Consider the following 18,862-nt stretch of genomic DNA (forward strand, 5'->3'; position numbering starts at 1 on the left):
TTTCTCTCTCTCTCTCTTTCTCTGTCTCTCTTTCTCTCTCTAAAGCAAACAGCGCTGCTTATCCTTGGCTGGAAAGCGACTCCGCCCTTTCGTCCACCATGGTGGAGTTGTTTGCATCCAGTGTAGACCTTCTACACAAAGGCTTCAAAGGTAAGAAGAGTGAAAATTTATCCCCCGTTAGGGGTCCGTCCTGCTCTCTGAACTCTTCTTTCTTTCTTTCTTTCTTTCTTTCTTTCTTTCTTTCTTTCTTTCTTTCTTTCTTTCTTTCTTTCTTTCTTTCTTTCTTTCTTTCTTTCTTTCTTTCTTTCTTTCTTTCTTTCGACGTTTTGTTACCGAGATTCACAACATCGTCGGTGTTAGGAGGGAGGGGAGTTTGTGAAGAGGAGGAGGGGGGAGGACTGTGGGGTCCTTGGTGCTCTCTGAACCGGGTGGCTTTCTTGCAGACGTTTCGTGACCAAACTAGGTAACCACCTCAGCGCCGGCGACAATGTCTTAGCTCTGATGATGTTACCTAGCTTGGTCATCAGACGTCTGCCAAAATTTTTTTAAAAGCCCACTGAACTTGAGAGGGTCCCGAGGACCCCACAGCTCGAAACCCAAACCTCAAATATTCTCCTCTGATTGATTCTCCCCCTCTCCTTTAGCCTTCCCAGCCTGGAAGCGGCAGGATCTACCCCTCCCCAAAATTCCCACTTGCTGAGGCTTTTCAGGAAAGTTCGGGGTGAAAGTCCCGCCGTTCCCAACTGTTCTCTTAAGTCTCCTTGCCTCCGTACTGGGGGGGGGTTCAGAGAGAACCCCTTGTCGTATTTGGAGGGCCTTTCTCGTGATTTTTTCTTTGTGTGTGGATGTGTGTGTGTGTGTGTGTGCGTGCCTTTAGATTTCTCCGAGGCCGTTTTCGCTGTTCCTGTTTCTCTCTCTCTCTCTCTCTCTCTCTCTCTCTCTCTCTCTCTCTTTTTTTTTTTAAAAAAAACAAATCTCTCTCTTATTAGACAAGGTGCTTCCCAGCGACCCCGGGATCCTCTGGCTTCTTGTGATGCACTACAGCGAGTCCTACACAGCGCCCCAAATGCCGGAGCACGTTCTGCACCTGTTCCACACGGAGCTGGCTCGCCTGCCTTGGAAGGAGATTCACCCGGATCAGCACCTGATGGAGAAGTTCTTTAAGGTAGGGGCTGTGGGCTGGCTGGCCGGCCGGCCGGAGGCCGCGGAAGGAGAGGGTGCCTGGCTTAAGATGCCGGCTTCGCTCTCGCTGCTTCCCATCCTCGGAGGCCTTTTTTTTTTTTAAATCTCTTTTTTCTTTGGGGACTCCTCCCTGGCAGAAGGTGGAGGGAGGGAAGGAGTTCACGGAATAGGGGGAAGGAAGAGTCCGGCAAGGCTTGGCGGTCGTGGGAAAGGGGGCTGGGAAAGAGGAGCCAAGTAGAAAATCTGTGGGACGGGAGGATCCATGGTTTTACTAAAGGTCTTAAGGTCTTCCTCCTCCCCTCCTCCCCTCCCTCTTGTCCTTCCTTCCTTCCTTCCTTCCTTCCTTCCTTCCTTCCATCTATCTTCCCCTTCCCCTCTTCATCCTTCCTCCTTCCCTTCCTCCACCTTTCTCACCCACCTTTCCTCCCTCCCTCCCTTCCTTTCCCTTCCTCCCTCTTTCCTCCCTCCTTCCTTCCTTCCTTCCTTCCTTCCTTCCTTCCTTCCTTCCTTCCTTCCTTCCTTTCCTTCCTTCCTTCCTTCTGTTCCTCCTGTCCTTCCTTCCTTCTTTCCTTCCTTCCTTCCTCCCTCCCTCCCTCCCTTCCTCTGTCTTTCTCTCCTTCCTTCCTTCCTTCCTTCTCCCCTCCCTCCCTCTTGTCCTTCCTTCCTCCCTCCCTCCCTCCCTCCCTTCCTTCCTTTCCTTCCTTCCTCCCTCTCTCCCTTTTGTCCTCCCTCCCTCCCTCCCTTCCTTCCTTTCCTTCCTTCCTTCCTTCCTCTCTCCCTTTTGTCCTCCCTCCCTCCCTCCCTCCCTCCCTCCCTCCCTTCCTTCCTTTCCTTCCTTCCTTCCTTCCTTCCTTCCTCTCTCTCTCCCTCTTGTCCTTCCTTCCTTCCTTCCTTCCTTCCTTCCTTCCTTCCTTCCTTCCTTCCTTCCTTCCTTCCTTCCTTCCTCCCTCCCTCCCTCCCTCCCTTCCTCCCTCCCTCCCTCCCTCCCTTTTCACCTTTTCTTGTCCCAGGTAGAAAGAGGCAGCCCCAAGAGTTGTTTCCTCTTCTTGGGCTCGGTGCTGTGTGAGGTCAACTGGGTCAGTGTCCTGGCTGACGCCTGGCAGCCCAGCCCGCCCCCGGACACCCACAGCCTGATCGTGTGCCTGCTCTACACGGTGGTCCTGCTGGCCAAGGAGGAGGAGCTGGTCACCAAAGAGGTGAGGGGAAAGTCCCCTCCAGGGTGGGCCGGGCTCCCGGGGGCTTCCGAGACAGAATCCGTGGAGTCCCCTCGGGGGCAAAGACGTTTCTCTCGAATGGGGCGAAATCACAGCTGTCCCAGGAGAAGGTGGCAGGATCCAGGCTGAGCCGGTCAGCAGGACCCAAAGTGTCTTCTTCTGAGCTTTTGGCCTCGTCCTGCAGCTCATCAGCAGGGAAATTCTCTCTGTCCAGCATGTGCTGGGCTGGCTGGGCTGTTTGACCCGTTGTGTCTCTAGGCTGCCTGGTTGTGTGTATCTTTCAGTTGTTCATTAGGATAGGATAGGATAGGATAGAAAATATGGAATAGAATAGAATAGAATTATGGGATAGAATGGAATGGAATGGAATAGAATAGAGAAAATGTGGAATGGAATAGAATGGAACGGAACGGAAATGGAATGGAATAGAATAGAATAGAATAGAATAGAATAGAATAGAATAGAATAGAATAGAATAGAATAGAATAGAATAGAATAGAATAGAATAGAATAGAATAGAATAGAATAGAATAGAATAGAATAGAAAATATGGAATGGAATGGAATAGATTAGAAAATATGGAATAGTATAGTATAGTATAGTATAGTATACTATAGTATAGTATAGTATAGTATAGTATAGTATAGTATAGTATAGTATAGTATAGTATAGTATAGTATAGTATAGTATACTATAGAACAGAACAGAACAGAACAGAATAGAATAGAATAGAAAATATGGAGTGGAGTGGAAAATGGAATAGAATAGAATAGAATAGAATAGGAGTAGAATAGAATAGAGCTGGAAGGGACCTTGGAGGTCTTCTAGTCCAGCTCTGTTCTATTCTAGTTCTTGAATCTCTTTGGCTCCACCCCATTGCCCCCCCTCCCCGCCCAGTCTACCAGGAGCCCATCCGCTGGTGTGAAGGTGTCGTGAGAACTTTGAGCTGAAAAGGTGATCACCGCTTCGTAGTGCTTTACAGCCCTCTCTTCAGTGGTTTAGAAACTCGGCATATTTGCCCCCAACCATCTGGGTCCTCATTTTACCGACCTGGGAAGGACAGAAGACCGAGTCAACTTTGAGCCCCGTCGGGATCGAACTCCCGGCTGTGGGCAGAGTTTTATCTGCCTGCAATGCTGCCTTCTCACCCCTGCGCCCCCAGGGCTCTGGTTGAAACTTCGGACTGAGCGTCCGCTGACGGTTGTGGTTACCAGTGAATGGCCGAGAGGGCCGTGAGTGAAATGCCCCTTTCTCCCCTCTCTCCTCCAGCAGTCTCCGCTGCTCAGCCTCCTGGGCCAGGCCAGCTCCCTTCCCTGGCAGCATGTCAACATGGCGTCCTACCAGAGCATTCTCAGTTACTTCAATAGCCACTACCCGCCCTCCATCCTTCTGGCCAAGGAACCCGTGGCTGAGCTGCTGGTGAAGCTCTTGAAAGTCTCGGCCGGCTTCAGCACCTCTTTGGACAGCAGCCGGCACCTTGTAAGCCCTCCCCCCACTCCCTCTTCCACTGTCTCCTTTCCTCCCTCCTTCATTCTTTCATGCTTTACCTCTTCCTTCCTTCCTTCCTTCCTCCCTCCCTCCTTTCCACCGTCCTTCATTCTTTCATGCTTTACTTTTTCTTTCTTCCTCCCTTCTCTCCTTCCTCTCTCTTCTACCATCTCCTTTCCTCCCTCCTTCATTCTTTCATCCTTCCTTCCTCCCTCCCTCCCTCCCTCCCTCCCTCCCTCCCTCCCTTCCTTCCTTCCTTCCTCCCTTCCTCCCTCCCGTCCTTCCTCCCTCCCGTCCTCCCTCCCTTCATCTTCCACTGTCTCCTTTCCTTCGTTCTTTCATGCCTTACCTGTCCTTCCTTCCTTCCTTCCTTCCTTCCTTCCTTCCTTCCTTCCTTCCTTCCTTCCTTCCTTCCTTCCTTCCTTCCTTCCTTCCTTCCTTCCTTCCTTCCTTCCTTCTCCGCCCACCAATTCTTTTGGCATGAGGACAGAGTGAGGGAGTGGCCTTCATTGTCTGTCTTCTCTCTCTAGGATGCCAGCCTGAAGTGCCAAGCCTTCATCCGCCAGATTGTCCTCTTCCTTGGTCTTCTGGAACAAAATGGGACAATTGCTCCAGCAGTCCTGGAGCAGGAGTTCTCAAAACTGCTGGAGGATATTGTCCTCTTTAGTCCAACAGGTGAGCTGCAAGAAAATTCCGCTTGAGTGGGGTGAGAGTTGGGTCCGAGGGATGTTACTGAGTTGGTGGTTTGATCTTCCTGTCTGGAAAGTCCATCTGTTGCTTGACCAGGGTTCTCCTTGTCACTTAGAAAGCCCAGGAAAGCACCACTGGTCTGATACCAAGTGGTGGAGCCCCAGCTGTGTTGCCCTATCCCCGAGTGGGCTTTCTGCTTCTCCTCTTATAGCTAACATCTGCAGAGCATTAGTAGTATGGATCAACTTGTGTCAGAGCATGCACAGTCTTATTGCATGAGAACCCAGGAGTAAACAGAGTAAACGGTGGTCTATCTTAAATGGTGGTTTACCTTACACTGTCTACAATATCATACACCAGGAAGAACATACACACACGTGCTAATACAGCAGGATTCAACACATCACAGTTACAGCAAGAAACGAAAGAGAGAGAACACAACAGCGGAGCCTTCCCTTTTAGACAAAGGCTCTTAAAGAGACTCAGACCCTGCTGAGTCACTCCCATCATTACATCATACATCTTACATTACACTAGCTGGCTAGCTGTTAAATCGATACCTTGACAACTTTAGACATAATCTGAAAGTCCGCCAAGGCTATCTTGTGGCCTTTGTACATAGGGGAAGAAGTGGCAGAACCTGGGGTTGGAGTCAAAAGAGGAATCGGCCTAGAATCTCTACGCAGTCACATATGGTCATAAGTCCAACCCCTCTTGAATTCCGTTGACCCTCATCTAATACCAAGATAGCGCTAACCACTAGTTGACTCGTTCCTTCCACAGTTCACCTGTTCTTTCATGCCCGACACCTGCTGAGCAGTGTTTATCTCCCAACCATTCTAAAAAGGCCTCTGCTTCATGCAGGGTTTTAGCCTGTAACTCAAGAGCAGGGGTCTGCAAACGTGGGCCTTTGATGACTTGTGGACTTCAACTCCCAGAATTCCTCAGCCGGGCACGCGTTTGAAGACCCCTGTCTTAAATCTACCCAAAAAAATGGAGGCTGGCTGAGGAATTCTGGGAGTTGAAGTCCACAAGTCATCAAAGGGCCACGTTTGGAGGCCCCTGTTTTAAATCTACCAAGCAGAATGGAGGCTGGCTGAGGAATTCTGGGAGTTGAAGTCCACAAGTCATCAAAGGGCCACATTTGGAGACCCCTGTCTTAAATCTACCAAACGAAATGGAGGCTGGGTGAGGAATTCTGGGAGTTGAAGTCCACAAGTAATCAAAGGGCCACGTTTGGAGACCCCTGTCTTAAATCTACCAAACAAAATAGAGGCTGGCTGAGGAATTTTGGGAGTTGAAGTCCACAAGTCCTCAAAGGGCTTTTGGAGACCCCCTCCTCAAGAGTTTCACAATAGTTCTTACCTTTGCTTTGCAGGCGCCGATGTCCAGCTTCGCAGTCTCTCTTTAACCAGCCTCTTTGCCGAAGCCCTGATGGTGATCAACAACGCCAGCGCTGCCTCGGCTGGATCCCTCCTGGCTTGTCTCTGCCACTGGATTGACAGCACAATGCGTGGCTTAGGGGTGATGCCACTCTTAAGAGCCTCTTGTCAAAGTCTGGCGTCTGTCCAACACATGGCCGTGACGATGGAGGCTTGTGTCACCGCCTACTTTAACCAAGGTGAGAAATGGTTTCATTCCCAGCAGATTGCATGTCGGGACTTCCAAATTGGTTCGTCCCTATGGGACCAGTCTTCTTTTCCCCATATTCTTCTTCTTAAGATTGTGATCAGTTCTGACAAGCTAGTAAAACTGTAGTTCAGAGGTCCCCAATCTTTTGGGCACCAGGGACAACCGGTTCTGTGGAGAGAGGATTTTCCAGGACCGAAGGGTGCTTGGATTTGTGTGCTGCCTGCATCCCGCAGGAGAGTGTAAACTGGGGGTCCCCAACCTTTGGGGCACCAGGAACCGGTTCCGTGGAGAGAGGTTTCTTCCCATGGAACGGAGGGAGGACGTGGTTGTGTGTGGTGCCTGCATCCCGTGGATGGGGCTTTGTGTCAATGCTGCAGCGAATCGAACTCAAGCCATTTTCACTTCGTTTGTGGTCGCCACATAGTTAGGAGGGGAGGAGGAGGGAAAGTGTAGTTTTAAGTTCACCATAACAATTCCTAGCTATGGGAACCAAGGTCGTAACTGATTACATTTTGGCCGGCTGCAGGAGTCTTAGGAGGAGCTCCCGCGTTTAGTAACAATTGGGGAATGTGATCTATGACATCTAGTTGGGGTTGGGAATCACAACTTTGCAACTTTGTAAACCGGGGGAGGGGAATTTAGCCTCGGGCTCACCTTTGTACTATGATTTTTATCATTGCGTAGATGATATAACAACAACAACTACAACAACATAATGTTGGAAGGGACCTTGGAGGTCTTCTAGTCCAACCCCTGCTCAGGCAGGAAACCATACCAAGGTCTCTTTCGTGACTGGTGGACTTCAACTCCCAGAATTCCTGAGCCAGCCCTGCTGAGGGGAAAGAGAGAGGTTTCCATGCTGAGCCAGGCTGGCTCAGGAATTCTGGGAGTTGAAGTCCACCAGTCATAAAAGAGCCAAGGTTGCCTACTCCTGGTCTATACCATCGTATCAATCAATCAATCAATCAATCAATCAAAATAGAGCTGAAAGGGACCTTGGAGGTCTTCTAGTCCAACACCCTGCTCAGGCAGGAAAGTCTATACCGTATCAATCAATCAATCAATCAATCAATCAAAATAGAGCTGAAAGGGACCTTGGAGGTCTTCTAGTCCAACCCCATGCTCAGGCAGGAAAGTCTATACCGTATCAATCAATCAATCAATCAAAATAGAGTTGAAAGGGACCTTGGAGGTCTTCTAGTCCAACCCCCTGCTCAGGCAGGAAAGTCTATACCGTATCAATCAATCAATCAAAATAGAGCTGAAAGGGACCTTGGAGGTCTTCTAGTCCAACACCCTGCTCAGGCAGGAAAGTCTATACCGTATCAATCAATCAATCAATCAATCAATCAATCAATCAAAATAGAGCTGAAAGGGACCTTGGAGGTCATCTAGTCCAACCCCCTGCTCAGGCAGGAAAGTCTAGACTGTATCAATCAATCAATCAATCAATCAAAATAGAGCTGAAAGGGACCTTGGAGGTCATCTAGTCCAACCCCCTGCTCAGGCAGGAAAGTCTATACCGTATCAATCAATCAACCAATCAAAATAGAGCTGAAAGGGACCTTGGAGGTCTTCTAGTCCAACACCCTGCTCAGGCAGGAAAGTCTATACCGTATCAATCAATCAATCAATCAATCAATCAAAATAGAGCTGAAAGGGACCTTGGAGGTCATCTAGTCCAACCCCCTGCTCAGGCAGGGAGCCCTCTACCATTTCAGACCAGGGGCTGTCCCGTCTCTCCTTAAATAGGTCCGGGGTAACCGGGTGTGAAGTTAAGCCTTAACAGCTTTCCTTTTTCTTTTTTTTTCTCCCCTTCTCCCCTCCTCACCACCTCCCCCCTTTGGTGGGATGAAGACCCTCCTCTCCACCAAGACTTGGGCTGGGGACCAATTGTGGAGGCCTTGCAGGTTCCGGAACTGGCAGCCGAAGACTTCCTGCAGGAGTCCCTTTCGTTGGGAGGCTACCTAACCCTTTACGTTTACACACTGCAGCAGCTGAACGCCGAGCGGACGCTGAGCGGCGAAATGAGGGCGCTCTTAACGTTAAGCAAGTGGTCGGAAGAGGCGTTTCCCAGGTGGGACCACGGAGGGCGTCGAGCTCCACGAATCGGGAGGGTTCTTGCCCACCGACCTTCCAAATGGCTGACAAAATGTCCTTTTTTCCCCCACCTGCCCTTTGGTCGCTTCCCTTCAGTGAACTTACAGGCGGCAGCATTGGAACGATTGGTTTGTTTCATATCTGGCCATTACTGTTTTTATTTAAAAAAACAAAACAAAAACCCAAGGTGGCAAACCAACGGGTAGTCCTCGTCTTACGACACTTCATTTTGTGACCCGTTCAAAGTTAAGAACGGCGCTGAACAAAGGGACCGTTTGTCACACTTTTAACAATGGTTGCAGCTTCCCCCCCCCCATGGATCAGATGATCAAAATTCGGAGGCTTGGCAAAATTCGAACTCTTGACCATGTGTGATGGTTGCCGTCTCCCGGAATCCGCTTTCACGGCCTTCTGACAAGCAGAGTCCATAGGGGAAGCCAGATTCGCGGAACAACCGTGTTACTAACTTAACAACCGCAGTGATTCACTTAACAACTGTGGCGAGGAAGGTCGTAAAATGGGACAAAACTCACTTAACAAATGTTTCACTTAGCAAGATAAATTTTGTGCTCAATTGTGGTCGTAACCCGAGGACTATCTGTGTTTAATATTCCTTCCTCCTATTTTCCCTAAAACAACATCCCTGTGAGGTTGGATGGGCTGAGAGAGAGAGACTGGCCCAAACTCACCCAGCTGGCTTTCATGCCTAAGGCAGGACTAGAACTCACCGTCTCCTGGTGATTGGCCCAAAGTAACCCAGCTGGCTTTCATGCCTAAGGCAGGACTAGAACTCCCATCTCCTGGTGATTGGCTCAAAGTCACCCAGCTGGCTTTCATGCCTAAGGCGGGACTAGAACTCCCAGTCTCCTGGTGATTGGCTCAAAGTCACCCAGCTGGCTTTCATGCCTAAGGTGGGACTAGAACTCCCATCTCCTGGTGATTGGCTCAAAGTCACCCAGCTGGCTTTCATGCCTAAGGCGGGACTAGAACTCCCAGTCTCCTGGTGATTGGCTCAAAGTCACCCAGCTGGCTTTCATGCCTAAGGCGGGACTAGAACTCCCAGTCTCCTGGTGATTGGCTCAAAGTCACCCAGCCGGCTTTCATGCCTAAGGCAGGACTAGAACTCCCAGTCTCCTGGTGATTGGCCCAAAGTCACCCAGCTGGCTTTTCACGCCTAAGGCGGCACTAGAACGGGTTCATAGACTGATGCCTTCTAACTGCCAGACCTGTCCCTTCCAACTTCCAAAAGGAAGGGGGCAAAACCATTTAAGTTTCTAGTCCATCCATTCCCTGGATTGTGCCCTTGGCTTCCCACGAGCCAAGTCCCCCCTACCCCCAGGCCATAGAGCTGATAACCGGCAAGACGGGTGGGCTTTCTAACCCAACCGTGTCTGTCTGGTTCGCTTCTCTGCCTAGCTCTGCCCAGGATGAAGCTAAGCTCTTCCTATGGTGGCACAAAATCCTGCAGCTCTGCCTGCTTCAAGCCGAACAGGAAGATCCCGTCTTGATCGAAGCGGCCATCCGGGTCTTGACCGGTCTGCAAGGCCGGCAGAGCCTGCTGGCTGAAGAGAGACTCAGCTCTGGACTCCTCGGTGCCATTGGGCTGGGCAGGAGATCTCCTTTATCAAACAGGTATGAAGCCAGGGAAGTGTTCTCTCCCAGCCCACGTGGGTCCTGGTTCTGCTTGCAAGGAGAAATCCCTCTTCCAAGAAACAGGCGGGAACCGCAGGGAAAAAACCCCAAACCCCTTTTATTATTCACAGACCTGAGTCAATGTCCAAGGCAAACAAAACACAGTCCGCAGAAACTCCATCCTCAACACGGAACGGTTGTTGTGATTCAGGGTCAGCCTGTGGGTTCGGCAGTTGGGTCGGATGACTCAGATGAGGGGGGGAGGGGGGTGTTGAAGAACTTGCTGATGATGGCTTTGAGGCTCCGCAGAGCCCCCAGCCAGGCCCCTCCCACCTGGTGGAGACCCAGCTGTGTGAGCCTGACAGCGTGGATGAAGATGACCCACAGCTGGCCCTGTTCAAGGACGCCCGACGCAGGAGGCAGTCAAGTAGGAGTAAACAGAGGAAGGCAATGGGGCTTCTCGGAAGGAGGGAGAGAGAAGCCACGCCCTGAACTCTTTATAAAGGACTTGTGTGGGGAGGGCTGGTTTGCTGAAAGCAACCGCTCAGATAGTGTTTCAAAGCTCCGGTATCTTGGTTCGTGTCTTGTTTGTTTTTGTAATAAATTTGGCAGACGTATTCCAGCCTCTTGCCGTCTGTAAAGGGGTTGCCTTTTCTGCAAGGCCGGTAGCAGGCTGGTACAGAACAACGGTGGCCTTCGGCAACCAGCACCTCCCAGACCTTTCCTTTTATTATTCAGCCAAGGTGTGGCTTCCTAATGCCTCCTCCTCTGCCTTTGGAGCCGCCCCATTGCGTTCCTCTGTCCTACTCGCTTTTCTTGCTGGCGCTTTCGTGCATCCTGGATATTTCCCAGCTGTGCTTCGTCGCTGTCCAACTCTGGCTCCCAGCACAGCTGTGTCTCAGCCTGAGCGCGAGTAGAGGGGCCAGGCTCCTCGTCAGACTGTAAGTCTTGGAGCTCCTCAGAGCCTTCCTCTGATTCTAAAGTCACTCCAGCCCCCTCCCCTCCTCCTCATCTGATTCCTCGGACTCAGCTGCCGGATCCACGGGCTGGCCAGGAATCACAACAGGAAGAAGGAGAGAAGGTGGACCTCCCGGGCGGTACTGAAAGTTCCTGTCACCCGAGTGTCTAACTCGGGGGTCTTCAAACTTGGCCCTTTTACGACTTGCAGACTTCAACTCCCAGAATTCCTCAGCCAGGCACGCTGGCTGAGGAATTCTGGGAGTTGAAGTCCACAAGTCGTAAAAGGGCCACGGTTGAAGACCCCTGGGTTGGCTTCATCTAGGCCAGGGGGTCTTCAAACGTGGCCCTTTGATGAAGTTTGTGTGCCTGGCTGAGGAATTCTGGGAGTTGAAGTCCGCAAGTCATAAAAGGGCCACGTTTGAAGACCCCTGCTCTTGAGTTTGTCTGTGGAGGTTCTCAGTCATCCAGGTTTAAATTGGGTCCTCAGAGCTACCTGACACAGGTCAACCTCCAGGTGGCCTCAACGACCCTCTAAAAAGAATGCAAATGACCAGCTATCTGCAAGGAGTATAAATCCTTCCAACTCCCCACCATCCGGTCGGAGCTGAAGAAGCTTCTGGGAGGAGAAATGAAACGTCTTCAAAGGGAAAACAAGCCCAGTTGCCTCCTGAAAAAAAAAGCAGCTGGTTTCCTAGCTGAGTCAGATAGTTACCAATGTCATGTCGTCCGGCCGTAAAGTTGCGTTTAATGACACGGCAGTGTTTGGGGAGAAACTGTGAGGAAGAGGTGGTGTTTGCGTGGGCGTGAAAACGAGCCGGTGCAGAGCCTGGCCCCGGTGACTTGACTTAGCTCACCTCTCTTGTTTTTTCTCTTGGCAGGTTCCGTGTCCTCGCCCGGAGCATGTCCGCTTTCCTCCTGGTGCAGCTTCCTGTGGACAATCAAATTCGCCTGCGCTCTGGGCTGGAATTGCAACTCTCTTCCAGAGCTCAACAGGTGCGTTGGGTTCTCGGTGGCTTCTAAGTGGTTGCTCTGACTAGGCCTCAACCCTTGTAAGAAACTCTGTGCAAGAAGCTGAAGAGGCCTAGGCAGGTTTCCCCGTTATCCAGGTTAGGAGTGGACCCAAGTTGCTTTTTTTCAAAAGAAGCCGTTGGACTTTCGCCTCTCATCCGAGAGGCTTCTTCAGATTCTGACTGGATGGTGAGGGAATGGGAGGATTTATACTCCTTGCAGAGAGCTGGTCATTTTGCATCCTTTTAGAGAGCCGTTGAGGCCACTTGGAGGTTTGTCTGTGTCCTCAGTTGTCCCAAAGGTGCTTTTTTCAGGAGGCAACCGGACTTTCTTGTTTTGCTTGGAAGACGTTTCGCTTCTCATCCCAAGAAGCTTCTTCAGCTCTGACTGGATGGTGGGGAAGTGGAAGGATTTATATTCTTTGCAGTCATCTGGTCGTTAGTACTCTTCCTGAGAATCGTTGAGGCCACTTGGAGGCTTATCTGTGTCCTCAGGGTCACCTGAGCGGTGCAAATGGAGATAGATGATGTTGAACAGCCCTCTCTTCACGGAAGGGGAGGGATGCGAGACGTCATCAAGAAGCTGGGGACTACCTCTATTGCCCCCCTTTCCTCCCTCCCCCAAACGATCTGGGTCCTCATTTTACCGACCTCGGAAGGATGGAAGGCCGAGTCCACCTTGAAACCGGTCAGAATCGGAACTCCTGGCCCTGAGCAGTTGAGTTAGCCTGCGATACAGACTTTTGGTTTTCTGGTTAAGCAAATGATGGCTTGTCAGTTGGAAAGGATAGATTGGAAGAAAACTTGCTTTGTTAAGTTCTTAACGTTAAGTTTCTTAAGTTCTTAACAAGCGGGGGGGGGTTGGACTAGAAGACCTCCAAGGTCCCTTCCATCATCATCATCATCGATCATCGCACAGTCAGCCAGATGTTCAGACTGGATTTGGCCTTTTTGTCTACCTATCGAGTGCTTACCAAGGTCCTGGGATAGGCAGATGTGGATGTTTGATGGTATTACAGATCTCGTCGCAGGATGGAAGCAGTTCCTAGTAAGGCCGCCTTTTGCAATTGACTGATGGCGAATTTGTCAATGCCAATGATGGTGCTCCAGTTGTTTTGGGATGGCACCCGAGGCGCCTCTTACTATTGGTGCCACCCTTGCTTGCCTTTGCCCCAGTCTTTCTATTACTATTTGTAGGTCCTTGTATTTTGATATCTTCTCCAGTTCTTTCTCGTCAATTCTGCTGTCTCCAGGCACTGCCACGTCCACTATCCAGACTTTTTTGTCTGTCTTATCGACAATTGTTAAGTCCGGGGTGTTATGTTGCAGGTGCTTGTCTGTTGGAATGCTGAAATTATTATTATTATTATTATTATTATTATTATTATTGTTGTTGTTGTTGTTGTTGTTGTTGTTTTGTTGTTGTTGTTATGTTGCAGGTGCTTGTCTGAATTCTGAAGTTGATGAAGATATTGTTATTACTATTATTATTATGTTGCAGGTGCTTGTCTGTTTCAATTTTGAAGTTTATTACTACTACTACTATTATTATTGCTATTATTATTATGCAGGTGCTTGTCTGTTTGAATTCTGAAGTTTATTACTACTACTACCACCACTACTATTATTATTGTTGTTATTGTTATTCCATCCACTTGACACGATTCACGTCTGTCCTCGTAGGCTCTCAGCGCTTTGGATTCTCTGGCGTCCAACAAGCAATACGCGGAATACCAAGGTCAGATCCTCCAGGCCTCTCAGTTCATCAAGGACTCCCAGCATTGCCTTCACGATGGGACTCATCTTCTGGCTATCCTCCTCAACACTTTGTACGCGGAAGTGCGTTACCTGGACGCGATACGATAACTGGAGAAGCAAGCCGGGGGAGGGGTGTGTGTCCCCTCTGCCTCTCACTCTAATCATGGATTATGTTCAGTTTACAGTCGGCGATAATGTTGCATAAGTGATTCCCGGGGTTTTGCCGGTCATCGAAGGCCAAAGGAAGGATGGAAGGGAAAGTTTGAGTTTCCGTTGCCGTACTTGGAAAGCGGTTGGGAAGCACTTGGCTTCCGGCCAAAAGGCCAAACCCCGGTCATTTCCTTGGGGTTTGGTCAGGAACGTCACTTGCGTGGTGTGAAGGCAAAGTCCGGAATCGGCTTTGTTTAGCAGTGCCCATTTTTTTTTATTGGACTGCATTTTTGTTTGCACTTTTTCAGACTTGGCTCTCGTGCCATCTTCTTCGTCATTATCTTTTTTCTTTTTTTTTTCTTTTCCCGAAGACGGAATTTGTGGACGTCCTCCCGTCTCGAAACTGCCAAAGTCACATCCTTGACTTCCTGCCCTCTTTCATTCGTTTACATCTCTTCCCTGAAGCAAATGCTTCGTTCCCTCGTTTCGGGATGTTCGAAAGAGAGGCCGTCTGCGAATGAAACCCGAGACTGTTTTTGCCCCGTCTACAATGTTGGATTTGTCTCTCTGGAAGGATATTAAGGAGGTGGAGACTCTTGCGAGTCCGCACGATTGATTTTTGTTACCGTCTCGCTTGAAATAAATCGCTCGTTTTCCTGTTGACTCGCTCGCCGTGAAATACAGCGTGCCCCAATATTTGCAAGAGCGTGGAGAACATCATAATTGAATTCATTGTAGGGAGTGCCCTTAAGGTAGTTTAATTTAGAACAATATAGATTTCTTGCAACGATACCTTTTTTGGGGAAAAAGTAACCCGTTTTCACAGGATTCTCGGTGCTGGATTCTTAAAATATTTCAGCACATTTGAATCATTTTTGTTTCTTCCGGCAACCTGACAAAATTAATTTGCATTAAACCCATCATTATTCTCACTTCCAGTAAGCTAGGGCGACTGGAAGCTAGAGACGCAGACTAAAAGACACCGTTTTTAGTCTATTTTGTAAGCTGGTTCTTACAAGAAAAGCGGTTGGGTGTACTGATCATGGGAATAGGAGTTCCATGGGACAAAATACACTTGTTTCTCTTTTGCTCCAGAACACGTTTCAATCTTAACACTCAAAATACATTTTCCTCCGCTCTGCGCACATCTGGATCCCCCTGTTTATTTTGGTACTACATGGGACAAAATGCAATTGTTTCTCTTTTGCTCCAGAACACGTTTCAATCTTAACACTCAAAATACATTTTCCTCCGCTCTGCGCACATCTGGATCCCCCTGTTTATTTTGGTACTACATGGGACAAAATGCAATTGTTTCTCTTTTGCTCCAGAACACGTTTCAATCTTAACAGTCAAAATACATTTTCCTCCGCTCTGTGCACATCTGGATCCCCCTGTTTATTTTGGTACTACATGGGACAAAATGCAATTGTTTCTGTTTTGCTCCAGAACACGTTACAATCTTAACAGTCAAATACATTTTTCTCCACACTGCGCACATCTGCATCCACCCCATTTATTTCGATACCACCAGCCACACTTAACACACTCCCTTAGAAGTCATCCTCCACGCTCTCTTACAAGTGATCTTCCACTGAACAAAAACTCCCTTTTGTCACTGGACCTTTCAATTGTTAAAGAGAGTGTCAAAAGTGAACAGAAGCAAAGGGGCTGCTTTGCTTTGCCTTGGGATTGTTGTGTGTCGGCATTTTGCCCCTCTTGTGTCAAGTGTTGTGCACATTTGCTAGCTGAGGGAGTCTCTTTGCCTCCCCCCACCTTTTTTTTTTAAATTTAAAACGCTTTTCTGTCGGAGCTCGTCAGTAAAATGGAGAGCGCGGTTCCTTTTGAAAAGGTAATTGCGTTTTTGCACCTGTAGTTTCCACTTAGCAAAGGAGCATTCATCTGCAGCTTACGTGTTGGTGTTGGTGATTGCCTTCAGCTAATTATTGCAAAATGTAGTCGCATTTCTCTTCCTCGTCTTGTCAAATTATGCTGAACGGCTCTTTGGCGTAGTTCCCTTCAGAAAGGAGAAGATTGATTCAAGATGGATATGTTACGCCGTCCCTTGGGTGCGTTGGTCAAAAAACCTAACGCGAATAGAGGGGGAAACGTTTCACGTTTTCAAAGGATCTTTGCACAGATCTCACGAGCGTCAAGTGCAAATTGCTGCTTTTCTTTTTGAGAGGCACAAAACACAAGCACCCCCCACCCCCATCTTTTTCTAATGTTTCCTTTATTTTGGCAAGGTGCAAATGATTTAAAGAACAAATTTGTGGGGGAGCAGACTGCACACGCGTGTGGGTGATAATTTGGGGGTATGGTTTGCATAGAAAGTGCGTTTAAAAATGGTCAATGCTTGTCCGGATCAGGTGAAATAAACAGAGAAACGCCAACTTGAACTGCTTTGTCAGTGTTTTGCCACTTGTGACCTACAAACCAGTGTGTAGTATGTGTACTTATTAAGAATGGAATGGAATTGCAAATGGGATGGGATGGAATAGAATAGAATTTAGAATAGAATAGCATAGCAGAACAGAACAACAACAGAACAGAACAGAATAGAATAATAGAATAGAATAGAATAGAATAGAATAGAATAGAATAGAATAGAATAGAATAGAATAGAGTAAGGAACAGAATAAGGAACAGTAAGGAATAGAATAGAATATAGAATGGAATGGGATAGAAATAGAATATATAGAATATAGAATAGAATAGAATTACAGAATATAATAGAATAGGAATAGAACGGAATAGAGTACAATAGAATAGAGAATAGAATAAGGAACAGAGTAAGGAATAGAATAGAATATGGAATGGAATAGAAATAGAATAAAATATAGAATAGAATAGAATTACAGAATAGAATAGGAATAGAACGGAATAGAGTAGGATAGAATAGGAATAGAAAGAATAGAACAATAGAATAGAACAGAACAACAGAATTAGAATAGGAATAGAACAGTAGGATAGAATAGAATAGGAAAAGGAATAGAACATAGAATACAATAGGAACAGAACAGAATAGAATATGGAATGGAATAACTTTATTGTCATTTTAAATGTACACTCATCAGCATATATTAAAATGAAACTTCATTGCATTCAGCTCTCAAAAGGGCAACCACCTCCAATATACAGTCCACTACATAAACTACAGAAAAAGTATGCTTATACCCACATATGTACACTGGGCGCTGTCTAACAAAATGAAATTCAATGGTGAAAAAAAATAAGGTTCTACATTTAGGCAAGAAAAACCAAATGCGCAGGTATAGTATAGGTGGCACCTGGCTCAATAGTAGCAATTGTGAGAGGGATCTCGGAGTCCTAGTGGTCCTGCCAGAGGGGACCAACAGATGCAGACCGTGCAGTGGGTGTGTGGGGTCTCTAACGATGCTCTGAGCTCTAAGCACCTATAAGGAGCCTCCTGGCTCACGGGAAGCGAGCTTCCGAGGATCATCTCAGCTGTCCTCACCACTCTGTGTGGACCTTCTATCTGAGGCTCGGCTGCCACCAAAGCAGACAGCGACACAGTTTGTTAAAAGGCTGTAAAAAGCGGCCAGGACAGGAGAAGGAAGGTGGTCTCCTCATCCGACGCAAGAAATACAAACTCTGGTTTGCACGCTTCACTAAAGATGACGTATGAAGAGATGAAGTCAGATAAGTTAAAGGTAAAGGTAAAGCTTCCCCCGCACACGCGTGCTAGTTGTTTCCGACTCTAGGGGCTGGTGCTCATCTCCGTTTCAAAGGCGAAGAGCCAGCGCTTGTCCGAGGACGTCTCCGTGGTCATGTGGCTGGCATGACTAGACGCCAAAGGCGCACGGAACGCTGTTACCTTCCCACCGTAGTGGTCCCTATTTTTCTACTTGCATTTTTACGTGCTTTCGAACTGCTAGGTTGGCAGAAGCTGGGACGCATAACAGGCGCTCACTCTGCTACGTGGCACTCGGGATTCGACCCGCCAAACTGCCGATCTTCTGATCGACAAGCTCAGCGTCCTAACCCACTGAGCCTCCACGTCCCTTTGCAGTTACCTGCAAACCCCCCCCCCCACACTTTCAGGTACTTACTATTTTCTGCATTGGTCTCCGTTTTCCACTGAGAGGTCAGAGTGATGTACACAGCAAGGTGAGAGTGTGTGATTTTTCCCTGTGATAACAACCCTTTGTGAGAAGGACCGGCTCAAAGTCACCCAGTTTCACCCCGGCCAAAGGTCAGCTTGTTAACCGTTAGAGTAATTTGCAATACCGCCAAGAGCGAGCGGAGGAAATGCAGATAACGTGTTGGGTGTTGGAATAGCACAACTTACTGACGGCCAGCTTGTCGCAGCCGACTCGCCATAAGTGTGAAAAACGGTCCTAAGTCATTTTTTTCCAGTGTGGTGGCAACTTGGAATCGTCACTAAATGAACTGTTATAAGCTGAGGACTGCCTGTAACTCGGAACTTTACAATACCTTGAATAGAAACCCAGGAAAAGTGAAGCTGGTGAGTTACGGTGGTGCTGACTTGCGTGTTTCATCATCCCCATCCAGAACGCATTCAGAAGTGATGTCAAATCCAAAATTGGATATACAGTATCTCCAGATACTGCACATCCAGGAGTTGTGAATGCTCCAAGACTGGAAGTTCTCAAGAAGAGACTGGACAGCCATTTGTCTGAAAGGGTATAGGGTTTCCTGCCTGAGCAGGGGGTTGGACTAGATGACCTCCAAGGTCCCTTCCAGCTTCTATTCTATTCTATTCTATTCTATTCTATTCTATTCTATTCTATTCTATTCTATTCTATTCTATTCTATTCTATTCTATCCCATCCCATCCCATCCCATCCCATCCCATCCCATCCCATCCCATCCCAGTCTAGTCTAGTCTAGTCTAGTCTATTCTATTCTATTCTATTCTAATTAACCAGTGGAACCACCTGCCTCCAGAAGCGGTGAATGCTCCAACACTGGAGGTTTTTAAGAAGAAACTGGACAGCCATTTGTCTGAAATGGTATAGAGCAGACATGTCAAACACAAGGCCCGGGGGCCGGATTCGGCCCGCG

General features: G+C 48.2%; 1 protein-coding gene across 1 annotated transcript in view; it reads left to right on the plus strand.

The window, feature by feature from the left end:
• The window catches only part of EPG5 (ectopic P-granules 5 autophagy tethering factor), a 68,322-nt gene extending 53,846 nt beyond the window's left edge, over positions 1-14,476 (plus strand). Inside the window, exons 25-34 of the mRNA XM_083353536.1 lie at positions 46-150; positions 990-1,165; positions 2,193-2,378; positions 3,666-3,875; positions 4,415-4,559; positions 5,953-6,195; positions 8,064-8,283; positions 9,723-9,938; positions 11,777-11,891; positions 13,589-14,476. Coding sequence (XP_083209662.1) covers positions 46-150; positions 990-1,165; positions 2,193-2,378; positions 3,666-3,875; positions 4,415-4,559; positions 5,953-6,195; positions 8,064-8,283; positions 9,723-9,938; positions 11,777-11,891; positions 13,589-13,771 — 1,799 coding nt within the window. The 3' untranslated portion in view covers positions 13,772-14,476. The remainder of the gene's footprint in view (positions 1-45; positions 151-989; positions 1,166-2,192; positions 2,379-3,665; positions 3,876-4,414; positions 4,560-5,952; positions 6,196-8,063; positions 8,284-9,722; positions 9,939-11,776; positions 11,892-13,588) is intronic.
• Positions 14,477-18,862: the final 4,386 nt, after the last annotated feature.

Source organism: Vipera ursinii (assembly GCF_947247035.1).
Source record: "Vipera ursinii genome assembly, chromosome: 2".
Classification (NCBI taxonomy): domain Eukaryota; kingdom Metazoa; phylum Chordata; class Lepidosauria; order Squamata; family Viperidae; genus Vipera; species Vipera ursinii.